General features: G+C 40.7%; 1 protein-coding gene across 9 annotated transcripts in view; it reads right to left on the bottom strand.

The window, feature by feature from the left end:
• PUM2 (pumilio RNA binding family member 2) overlaps nucleotides 1-12,871 on the bottom strand; it is a 107,643-nt gene that overhangs the window by 30,473 nt on the left and 64,299 nt on the right. For all 9 annotated transcript variants that reach the window (XM_014601621.3, XM_014601620.3, XM_019481569.2 and 6 more), the window contains 3 exons: nucleotides 10,756-10,894; nucleotides 2,205-2,348; nucleotides 1,263-1,544 (listed from right to left, as the gene is read on the bottom strand). In XM_014601621.3, the coding sequence (XP_014457107.1) occupies nucleotides 1,263-1,544; nucleotides 2,205-2,348; nucleotides 10,756-10,894 (565 nt within the window). The remainder of the gene's footprint in view (nucleotides 1-1,262; nucleotides 1,545-2,204; nucleotides 2,349-10,755; nucleotides 10,895-12,871) is intronic.

Below are 12,871 nucleotides of genomic sequence, written 5' to 3'. Positions count from 1 at the left end.
TAGTGCAAAACTGATGTTGAAAAACCTGCATGTCAATAGTTCTTTAAGTCTATTTGTTTCAATGGACATTCTACATGTTACCATGTGAAAAGTGTTTCAGCACTGAAGTTGGTATGCTTCAAATTTTTTTTTGCTTATTTAAACTGACTAAAAAAAATGTTTAACGAGGGGTTATTAAAAGTTTTCTTATACATTTTTAAAAACTGCTTCATATTGGACATTTCCCAATACTTAAAAGCATACTGTTAAGCTACATATGCTCGATATTTTGCCTTAATTTTTATCCAAAGTACATTAAATTGTTAGTGCGCTTCACTGATATTTTTTTGAAAGAAAACTAAAATGCAACATAGTGCTATGTGCTATAAATATATAGCTGAAGAAAAGATCTTCTACAAAGATATTTCTGTTTCCAGCTTCTAGAATTTAAAAAAAAAGTTACTTTAAAATTATTAATACTACCTTGATATGAACCCATATGACTAAAAAATTGGTAAATAAAAGAATGTATCAAGTTTCTGATACAAATTAAACAAAATCAAGAACATTATGGCAACATGCAATAGGGTGGTTTTAAAAACAGACTGAATTCAAATTTTGGGGCACTAGTTATTTATCAAGGCCCCAATTCTGCAAAAAGTTATGCATGTGCTTAATTGCACATAAGAGTAATCCTCTAGAAGTTAACAGAACTACTCATGTGTATAAGTCTTTGTAGGATCACAGCCCAAATCCTTGAAAGTAACATGCAAGGGTGACTATAACATTTGATCAGTATGTGCCAAATAATATTTCAATCTGTATTTTTTTTAAACAATTTAAGAGTTTTCCAGGCATGAAAAGTTAGTTCAGAAAACATCTCTGAAAAAGTAATGGACTAATCAATGTTTAAAAAAATCCCAACAAAACAAAAAACCAAAAAACCCCCACAAAATACAGACTTGCCTGAGAACCTTAGTAAGAATACACACAACTCCTAGGGCAGTGAAATGTGCTTATTTCTGTTTTTGGAAAGTATTTTGAAGGTGTTTGTGACTGAAGGGTATCATTTTTTTTAAATTTTCACATACAGAGGGCTTAGTGGATTAAACAACTTTTTGTTTTCTTCCCTAGATTATGTGATCATTCCTGTTTTAACCTCAAATAACCAATCTTTCAAGTTCTATTTGGAAATGTACTGCATAAAGTGCATGTGTACACAAAAGATATTTCTTCTTAACCCACAAACCTCATAGAAACTCCTCACTGTATTAAGAACCTACCTGACGTGCCAAATCCACCAAGTGCAGAGCCGATAGCTGCTCCTAAGGAGCTGCTACTTCCAAAGCCAAGAGATGTAGTTCCTGGTTGGCCAGGACCATGAGAAAACAGGGAACTGCTCTGGGAGTTACTGGCCAAAGAGTTACTGCCATAAAATGAATTAGATTGTAGACTACTATTTGTTTGCTGCTGTTGCTGTTGTGGCTGGGCACCAAGTGGCCGAAATAGACTGTTTGTGGCTCCTGCCAAATTGTTTGCTGTTCCGCCAGCTGAAGCTGCTGCAGCTGCAAGACACATGTTTTCAATCATCATAACAGCTCCCTAAAACATTTATAACCTTGAAAATGAATTATTCATATATAATATTATTTTCATGGATCCCTCCCAAAGAAGCAGATGTATAGCTTAAAGGATGACTATTTATAAGAGGTGGGCAAAATAAGGCCCATGGAACAGATTCGGCCAGCCAAAGGATTCTATATGGCCCATGGCAGATCACCTGCCCCCTCTATCCCGGCAGTGTGTGCAGGGCAGATGGGCCTGGATCAGATAGGATAATATCAATTGTCACTGCCCCCACCACCCAACAGCTCACCAGAATTCCTGAAGAGGGGCTTTGCGTCACAGATGCACAGTGCAGCAGTGGGGTGCCCATGCAGACATGTGATGTAGTATATGTGTGCATGGGGGAAGGGGAGGTGGGAATGAGCATGTGGCGCAGTTGGGAGGGGGGTTGAGGAGAATCTGTAAAGGAGGGCTGTAGCTCAACCTAGTGTAGCCCTTGGGGTATCAGACCTCACAGAGACGTAGAAGTTGGACAACCCTGATGTAGAATAAGAACCTAACTAAATATCAAACATTCATGAACTAAAATTCCAGGGAGAAACGCTTCAAGACAGAACTGGGAAACAAACCACCGGAAACATGGCAGATCTAGTACTTACCAGCTTGTGCTGCTGCAGAACTGATTATAACAGGAGTTGATGCCACCAATCTAACTGGTGCTCCAAGGCCAGTTCTTGCTCCAGGGCCTACTACTAAGGCACCAGTCTGATCATAATAGGCAGTGGGGGTTAGTACTTGATAGCCTAAATAATACAAAATAAAATGGTTACTAGTAACAGTATCTGTTTCGGAGATGAAGAGTTCGGTAAGTATCTCTTCTCTCCTTCAAGAATTATGTAAATACAAAAACTCAAAAAAGCATTCTTGCAAGATACCTAGAATATCAACTAAATTCTACACAAGGTAGTTTGAGAAGTCTTTTCATTAACATATTTACTACACTGAAATAATCAGGACGCTTCAGTATCATATACCCTAAAGTAATGCAAGAGCTGGAGCTTGCCCAAATTTGATTTTTCATTAAATTAAACTGAAATAAAATAAAGGCTGCTAGAAAAACCTGAAGCTTAAGTAGCATACAGGGAAAAAAACTTAGAGCAGAAGTTCAACCTTTATTTTCAACGCTCATTTAAAAACGGTACAGGAACTCTGTATTTTTTTAAATCTTTTTTGGGTTGTAGCTTCTGATCCCTCTTACACCAGCAATTTTAGACATAGTTGTATTGTTCCCTCCTATCCTCTTTAATGAGAAAAAGGTTTCTGATATTCATGCACTTGTAAGTGTGGGATTGGGAAACTCCTACATTTTTTGGAAAAAGCATGTTAAAAATCCTTCTAAAATGTTTAGGTGAGAACTGCTCCTGTCAAGTACAGGAATACTAGAATTACAGTCAAAATAATAAAATCCAAGCCAGTAAACTATGCGCCAAATAAAACCATCCATTTCATTCAGAGATTGTGTTTGAAGGGAAAAAGAGAGGAGAGAAACAAGAGAGCTCAAAATGAAAGCAATTTAAAAAAAAAAAAAAAAAGGAAGAGTAAGGGAGAGACCGGAGGGGACATGTAGGGGGAAACAAAACAAGAGAAATATGCACATTAAAAAGGTAATGACACCTGGATATAGATACAGATATTAGATGCCTCATAGTAGACATGGACTCAAAACAGGAGTCACAGAAGACCATAAGAATTGACTAATTTTAGGTTGGTGCATGTTTAAATGAATGAAACAGACCATTCCAGATGCCCTCGTCACATTCAAATCTGTTCAAGTTAAGAGGTATGTTTCATAAATGGAATTAAGGTTACAAAACTATACAAAGAAGTTAGGAAATTTGAGAATTAAGGCTGCACAGGAAATCTTAAAATACACCTCCTCATGTGCATGCACTGATATAGGGTTAGATTCAATAGAGAGAGACATCCACACCTAAGAATGAGGCACTACTGCTACTAAAAATTGAGAAGCAAGGTGTGTTTTTTTCACTGCATCTTTTATTGGACCCAAAGAAGGACACTTTGTGCCTGAAAGCTTGTTCAACACATTTCCAGCTATGTAGCTGGTCAAATTAAATAAAAACCCCCAAACCTTGCTTTTTGCATATTGTCTGAACAATTATCATTGCACTACTACTGCACCCCTACTTAATAAACAGTTCTAGAGGCAGGGTCCGGGAACTGGGTCTCTGTCTCCTCACCCAGTGGAGTGCCTAACCACCAGGTCTCAAGATCATGCTCCCCTCTTGCTCTTCCTTTGACCCAATGAACCATGAACTCTAGTACACAATGGTACAGCTTCAACAAAGGGAAGCAGAGCAACTGTGTAGAATACGTGGTGCTTAGGGCACTCTTCAGAGAGGTAGGTAATATGGGTTTGATGCTAAAGAGGAGAGGAACACAAATTCTGAAACCCTAGATTGAATTCCAGGTCCTCTAGAAAAATGAATATATACCGGGGTGGGCATAATGCGGCCCACCAAGCCATTCGATCCAGCCCATGGCTCCCCCTCCCCCCCCCCCCCCCCCCCAACTAAGAAAATTAATATTTATCTGCCCCTGGCTGCCTGTCATGCAGCCCTCGAAGGCTTGCCAAAACTCAGTAAGCCTGAAATAATTGCCCGCCCCTGATATATACCCTCTATTCCCATCACCCCAGACCTGCCACTGTCCCCATCCACAGTTCCCTTTATGCTGCTTTCTGTTTCTTTTCCACGCCAAGAGTGTAAATGCTGAGCGAGGAGAGCAAGTTTCTACTTGCTTCTACTACTCTCAGTTTCTGTGTCTAGTGTCACTTTCCAAAATCGATGAGAGACAATTCTAGTGAAACTCCTATTCAGCCACTACAGTTGTGGACTTCTGTATGTTTGGTGACAACTGGATCTTCAGAGTTTTGATACCAAGCATAAATGCCTCTACTAATAACACGCAGATGGCAATTTTTAGAGGCTTATAATTTAGGCAAATTTGGGTGGATTTTTTCAGGGACAACATGAAGGCAAAACAGTACCTTCTGTCAAGTTGCAAATCCCTGCTTGGTACTTGACAGAAGGTCAAGTCCCTGCTTGGAACTCACAAGGGCTTCTCAACTGAACAGTTGTAAGAACTTTACCACTAGCAAAACAAGGTATTGCTTGCATAATTCTCAGAAATTACTGAATTGCTGGTACTTAACGGAAACTTAAAAGGAAAAAAAACACCCCAAAACAGCCTGAGTTATCACAGTATATTTTAGCTCAGGCAATTAAGTTAGCACAGGTGGTAAGAAAGTGAAAACAGGGTCTTATAAAGGAAATTGTTAGGCAACCTTAACTATAAGCAGCGCTGCCAGCTCCACCCATAAAACTGTGCTGTGATGGTCCAATGCCTTCACCACTAAATCTGCTACTTTCATATGCTAGGAAAAGGTGAGGCTTTCTGACTGCACTCTGCTTTACTGAGGTTCTGTAAAGAATGCAGAATAGAATATTAGGAGAAAGTTGATTAAGAAGAACAAGTCTCTACAATCCAATATTCACATATTTACTATACACACTAGCAATATATCATTAAATGTTCCAACTAAATAAAACTAATTCTAGCACCTACAATTCTATTTACATGTCTAACACCAGTTAGTAACATACTATAATCAACCCACCTTTTCTACAACTAGAATGGGAAAGGTTACTACTTACCAGTAATTGATGGTAGGATATTTCCACCCCCCTCCACCCCACTTTTGCCTTTATACACCTGGGATGAGGTCATAAACCAGTATCCTCTAAAGCAGCGATTAGAGGCTGTGTGGGAATACCTCAGACATGCCTCAAAACTAGACAGTTCTCTAGATTATTTCAGAGTACTACTAACTAAATGCATGTCTTCAAAAAGAGAAGATGAGTAGGGTGAGGGGGAGAACAAACAAGTTTACTCTGTTGGAATCAAAGCTTAAAAGATTTGCTAAAATTGTTGACTAGCATGATATTTCTGCATCAGACAGACATGAAACCAGACTGCTGTCTGCCCAAGGAACTGAAGAATGCCAGACTGCACGGTTGTAGACCCCATGCTCCTATCCAGAAACTGGTGATTTTGAAGCGAATGACAACAGGCTTGAAGCATTAATAAAGACCTACTTACTAAACAAAGCCCAAGCCAGGGATGAACTAAAACAGGAGTGTCAAACTAATCCAGCCTCGCAGATTGGATGAATGTTTCTGAGCCAGTCTGCAGGCTGGACCAGAAACCAACTCCCTCTAGAGTGGTGGTGACACCAGGTCCAGCCCACATACCATGCGCAGCATACATACGGTGCTGGCCCCATGGCTGTATGTGGACTGGACTCAGTGGCATAGGCAGCGCTGGAGCCAGCACAGAGTATGCAGTGTCTGTGGCATGTAGACTGGGCTCAATGCTACATGCAGCACGGGGGTCCAGGGCATGGGCTGCATGCAGCACCTTGCACCAACCTGTGCTGCCTGTAGCTCATGTGCCACACGTAATGCACCAGGCCGGGGCCAGTCCAGCAACCCACGGACCACATTACACAGCTCCACAGGCCAGACCCAGCCTGTGAGCACTACCTTTGACACACCCAATCTAAGATCTGCTGGGAATTTGCACATTCTGCCTCCCTCTTCCTCCCCTTTTGAGACACTGTAATGAACTTCAGGAACAACAGGCCTGGTATTACTCAGCTGACTACAGCATAAAGATAGCTTCTTCTACAGTTCTCTTTTCTGCCCTTTCCTTCCGCAAGTATAGCTCGTAACCTGCTCCCTAAACTCTTCCTCTGCCTATATCAGACTTCATCCTCTCACTTCTTTTCTCCCCCACCCAATGAATCAACTGTCAGCCTTCACATATAAGAATATTGTGATCTCTGTGGCCTAAAAAGCCTAACTGCTTCTTTTCCTCTGAATCCAAGGATTCCCCCTCTGTCTGTTCTCTCAAGGACCTCCTCTGCATCTTTTATTTCCTTCCAGTGGGGTTTATACCAACACTATTCTATGAATATTAATCTACAAAATATCCAATGACTTCTTCTCATGGTTTTTATTTAATTCTTAACCTCTATCACTGCTTGTTCTTGAAATGCTTTTTTTTTTCTGAGCTCTTCGCCACTCCTTTTCTGGTTTTTTTCTTACCCCATTTTACAATTCTTACTATGTTTTTTACTAGGTTGATCATCCTCTCTTCTCCCACTTTCATAAGGAGCCAGACAATGCTCTCCCTAACCCTGCTCCCTGCTTTCTCTATACTGTACCCTCTTTAGTATGATTGCCATTTTTACAACTTGCAAATCCACTCCTGCCCTGCTGACCTACACTGTTCCAAACAATCCCCATTATAATTTGGCATATTCTCAATCATAGCATCATAAAGTAGGGGTGGAAGGGACCTCTGTAAATCATCTAATCCAACCCCTGCCAGGATCAGCCTTTAAATTTAATAAATTTAAACACTGAAATCCAACACTACTCCTATTCTTAACCGTTATCTTTTCCCCACTCACCATCATTATATAGCCCTATGAAACAGTACTGTTTGCTTGTGTGTTTGGACTGAAGCCAAATATTCAGAAGAGCTATTTTTAAAGCAACAGATATATTTTTTGAAACCAAGTATTGAAAAGTGTGAAAATCAATTAAACTAATACAAAATGTTTTATAAAAATATTCCTTCCCTCTGTAGATGACCCATTTTAGCTTGAATTAATTAAATCTTTAGTAAAATTGAAGAGAATTGAGTTGGAAGCCAAATGTAGTTATCTGCTACTGCATTATTTTAAGATCTTAAGAATTTCAACAAATTAAGCACATTTAAATGTATATGTATGTCTTTTGGTCAAATACTGGAATAATGGAATAATGTCTGCATGCAGCCCCATAGCTACAGATTTAAGATTTGTATTTACTGCAGGTATTTAGGTCCAGATGAACCCTGACACTTGGTAGGGTTAGGTTCTTAGCCCTTCTGAGAAAATGAAGGTTTGTGAAACATCTGGAGGTAATATGCAGCCAAAGCAAAGAGCTGAGAAGGACTGCTGATCAGAGAAGCAGCATCCTTCAAAGTAAGAGGGACAACAAATAAGCATCTCATCATTAGTTTGGTAACCTGCTGCAAACTACACCGGTTGTGAACCACATGGATACCAGCGATCTGGCTTCTATGATAAAACTACACGACCAACCTTGTAAGCCTGGCTCTGAAAGTTAAACATTTCCAACTAAATTCTATCTGTAAATTGTGATATTTTTAACCTAATTTACTTCTAATAACTTCTCTCCTCATTCATCACTAATGGGGAATAGGGAATTCTTGGAAATTGTGGGTAAAGAAAACATCTTGAACAGGAAAGTTTCTGGAGATGCAAGAACCATTTTTTCAAAAGAGCACATTTTCCTTTAGATAGAGGAAATAATTCCAAAACCTCTCTTCCAGAGGTTATGAGTTCTTAAAAAGCCAGCCACAGCTTTGCCATATTGGTTATATCCTGAGGTTAGGGTTTGTTCAGAAGTGTGGGAGGGAGCAGGAGTCTGGGTTCTAGATGTCTAGTTCAATGATGGCCAAACCACGGCTCCCCAAACCCGCCCTCCCTCCTTCTCTCCCTCCAGGATGGCTGGCTCAGGTGCTGGGCTGCTAGGGCAGGGACTGCAGCTGCACTGCTTACCCTGGGCCTCACTCCCCACAGGGAAAACTCGAGCAGCTTGGCGCTACAGCAGCAGGAGGGTATGCTGGGGCAGAGGGAAGAAGAAGGGGGAGGGAGTGTCACCTCTACTCTGGGTCGCTTAGCACCACTCCTCCTCCTGCTTTTGAACTTTAGTGGAGGACTGGATGCCGCTTCCAGGGCAAGTAACTCTGACAACTCCTGGTCTAGTTTGATCACAGCACTCCCATAAAACACCATGGAATAACTTTAGTATACCTGCAATCACTGGGACTTTGTGGTTATCATCATCTTATTTACATGTAAACCACTTTTTGTGAGTAGCATAAACTGTGCACTAAATGATTTCCTGCACGTTCTTCAAAAGAGGCTGACACTGGACACTAAGACAGGCTCCTAGACTCTACAAAACCACCGGTCAGGCTCCATACGGTCATATATGTTTCTGTTTAGACGTGCTACAGATTAAGTTGTTGAAGTGGACTGTGATGTGTGCTCAGATTTTGGATAATTGTGTCCCAAGTATCTTCCTCATCTTCCAAGGGATGACTCCAGAGTGAGTATCTTAAGGGTGTAGAGCAGGGATGTCAAACATACAGACCAGATCTGGCCCATGGACTTGGGTCATCCAGTCCACAGACTTTTGCCCCAGCTCTGGCCCTGATGGCAGGGCTTCCCACAGCAGCAGCCTGCATTCTGGACTGGGGAGCACAGAGCAACTTTTCCAGCAGAAACCAGCCAGAGCCAGGAAAAAAGTGGGCTCTGGCTGTGGCGCCCAAGCTTCTGACCCCAAGTGCTGCTGGCGCTGCCTGCCTCTGCAAAAATCCCAGCCAACACAGCCAGAGCAGGGTTTTCCTGTGCCCTGGTGTTCGATCTGCCAGTGCCTGGCTCTTGCTGAGGTGCTAGCTGCTGCCATGGGAAGGAGATGTGGCTGCTTTGTGCAGGGGCTTTGACCTGATGCTCCTCTTCCTTGTTGAAGGAGAGGTACAGCCTCCAGCCCCTTCCCCAAGGGCTGGGGAAGCTTGGGGCTGGAGTGCTTCCTCTGCTTTGCTCCCAGAGATGAGTGAAGCAGAGGAGGCTGTTTCCCTATTCCCCCAAGTTTGGTCTGGAAGGTGAAGCAAATCTTTCCTAGCTGCTCCCCTCGCCTTCCCCAGACCAAGACCCTACACATTCATAGGTTGTTCTGGCTCATACAGTTATACTAAACACAGATCAAATATGCTAATATTCTACTACAATACATTGTGTTCTATAACATACAAATAATGAGAACTAGAAATAACATTCATCTAAAATATTCTCTATTTCAGAACATCTAAGAAAACAGATTTGGAACATAGAGCTCTATTTTAATTCTCTTGCAAGACTCAGAGGTCACCAAAAATGGAGCAATTATATTTCAAGCCAATCATCATCTTCACAGTGAATTAAGCAGCTGGTCTCTCCCCACCTTTAATCATTTAGAATTTTCCATTTCAGATGCAATATTGTTGATTTATATTCTACAGGTAGAAAATCTACCCCAATAAATAATAATTTCTGTGGCATTAGTTGCAGTAACAATACTTACAATTATCTTTCAATATGACTGTAATAGGCAGCTCTACAAGAATAGCATTATGCATGTGGCCCTAGCAATCCATTTGCCATATTTTCTCACATACAAAATGCACCTTCTTCCCAAAAATCAGCCTCCACCAAAACTGGGGTGCATGTATTAAGCTTGGAAGCTAACTATCTGCCCAGGATAGCGCACCCTGTATTGATTCCTCCTCCAAAGTGCAGCAACTGTTGCATTACTATTCAAGAACCTGAGGGAGTCAATTGACTTAGTGGCTCATTGTTCTTCACTCCAGAAGTGTTAACAATCCTCTCCTTTTAAATGGTCATGATGTTCCACTATTCGAGCTAACCTTGCTTAGGGTAATTTTGCTGTCTGCTAGTTGCTACTGCTCGCTCTCTCGCTATTTCACAGCCCTGGAGACTCTTTAGTTCTTTTCAAAATCATAGATCCACCCATGGAGACCAGCCTTCAACAACAGCTGAAGTTTCAACTTTAGTTAAGCAGGAAAGGGAAGCTGAATCAGCTGAAGATTAGGCTCTGTCCCTGCTCTATGCAGCTATAACTCTGGGAAAATCTTCTCTCTTCATTCTGCCTTCAAAAGGTGAGTATTACATTCCAGGGCACGCTGTATGGGAGAAAATATGGTACATAAAGGATTGTGTAAATGTGCTAAAACTAAATATATTAAAACTGTAAGGAAATAGTCTTTAAAAACATATTACAGCTAAAAAACCTTAAAGAAATAGTTGTATTTGAAAGAACTGTGTGCCACTGTCATATCCAAACTAAAACAGCATAAAGTTGTACAGAGACAAGCCCTAAACACCTTGTTACAAATGTAGCATGATTTTAAGAGAGAGTAAACTTTATTCTTGATAAAAAAACAATACTTTATCTTGAACTGATTTTTAGTTTCCTTAATCCATCAATTATATACCTGGCATGCCTGTAGCAAGACCCTGACCAAAAGCCAAAGCTGGATTTGCTGCCGCAGCTGCTGCAAGTGACTCTGCCTGTTGCCCTTGCTGACCCTGATTGGGAGTAAGAGGGCGCTGACTTGCTCCAGCACGTAGAACCTACAAAAGACCAATAGGATACTATTTTCTTAAAAGCTGAAGTACAAAAATCAATCTATATACTACAAAAGGACTAGGAGAGTTGCCTTCTATTTCATACTTTTTAGTTCTGCATTTATTTTTCAACACTCCATCTTAATGATATCAAGTGCATAAGCATGTATATACTACTTTGCTGGCAGTATTGTGGCATGAGACCGTATTAGTTCAAGGACTGCCTTGCATCTTCTGCAATTCAGACAATGGAGCTCCAGTATGTTTTATGAAGGGCTATGATTCTAGAAGGGTCTAAAATTGTAAAAATTCTTCCAAGAAGTTAAATTTGCCAACATATCAGTGAATCCAAGTAATTTATTAACTGAAAGTCAGTCCTTACCTGCCAAGTAGATAATATATTTAAATAACGATCACTTAGTCTCAAGTTCAGTCAGTAGAAAATTTTCATTCCTGAACTTGTAATAAATTAAGAGGTGATTATTACGGCAGAAAAGTTTACCAGCTGTAGTTGTGAAATACTTTTCAAACACAGCCCCTTCTACAAGGCCAAACAAAACTTTGTGTGCAATGGACATCAAGTCTTCTACAGGCCACTTCATTATAGGGGTTTTAGGGTTTGTTTGTTTTTTAGACTTCTTGATCTAGTTATGAAAAATAAACTTTACAAATCGTCTATTGGCATATGCCATGGGGCAAAAACTTACAGCCCATGGAGCTACTGGACCTAGTGTGTGGACATGGGGCTTCAGCAGTAGCTGCTCAGCACAGGGAGAAGTGTTGGCTGTAGGTGGGTCCTAGCACCCGCTTTTCCAATCCCTGACCCAAGATGTGCCATTTGGCCCACAGTCAGAAAAGATTAATAACCATTGGCATAAGCCGTTGGTACCCATTTTTCTTTCTGAAGAAGAAAAATGCTATTTAGAGTATCTTAAACCTGAATAGTCCTGCAAAAAAACTTGCATAGGAATTCTTTCTAAATTCAATATTCATATAAACAAATACAAACAAAAAATTCCACAAAACCAAAATTTCAGATACTAATACAATTCATCAGTAACAAAGATTAACCACCTCATTAAGGGAAAGGTCAAAAGGAATAGGACTGTAGGGTGACTGAGTGCATTTCCACTCAAGCTCAAAACGGAAGGAAGTGCCATTACTATTATAAACTATATAATGTTAAGAACAGCATTAAGAGGTAGGTTGTAGGGTTTTTTTTGCTTTTAGCTTTTTTTGAGGGAAAATAACTTATGGTAAGTTTTTAAAGTAAGAGAGAGGTAGCTAGCCACGTTAGTCTGAAGTTTGGCAGAAGACATATCAGGGTGGCACCTTACAGACTAACTTGTTCAGAGAGGGATAAGCTTTTGTAGGCTACAGCTTATGTTAGAAAATGCTACAAATGGACTATGTTATGAATGCACCGGAGCTTTTTCCTCAAGTAAAAAGGATCTTCAGCTTGAACTGAAACATTATCATAATGGCTTCAAGTACTGCATCACAAGTGGCCTCACAGAATGAATGGGAACAGTGTTGCCCTCTCAAGCAACAGTAATTAAACAGATTTATATTTTAAAATCCTGTATTTTCTCACATACAAGGTACACCTTTTAGGCTATCTGAATCAGCCTCCTGCCCCAAAATGGGTGTGTGTATTAAGTAGGGAAGCTGGGGTTTTTTTGCTGGAAAAGCAGCATGCCTAAAGATGCTGCGGCTTGCCTCTGGCTCAGAAAGCTGAAGGAGTGGAGCCCTCTCAGCCACACTTACTGAGTACTGTAGCTAATGTTTGAAGCAGAAAGTGAACTGCTGGTAGTATCTTGATGAGGCTTGTGATGTGGAAACAGCGCTTAATTCACAAGAATCGATCTGAAAGAACTACTTAACGAACTAACAAACAGAGTCTTGCTACTACCCTTTGCAAAGGTCTGGGGGCTGGACCTTTTGCGAGAGTCCTCCTGGAAACAAGAGTGACCATAAAGTGTG

The sequence above is a fragment of the Alligator mississippiensis genome, chromosome 1, assembly GCF_030867095.1.
Source record: "Alligator mississippiensis isolate rAllMis1 chromosome 1, rAllMis1, whole genome shotgun sequence".
NCBI lineage: Eukaryota > Metazoa > Chordata > Crocodylia > Alligatoridae > Alligator > Alligator mississippiensis.
Note: the sequence above shows the minus strand (reverse complement) of the source record. Positions and strands in the feature narration are given on the sequence as shown.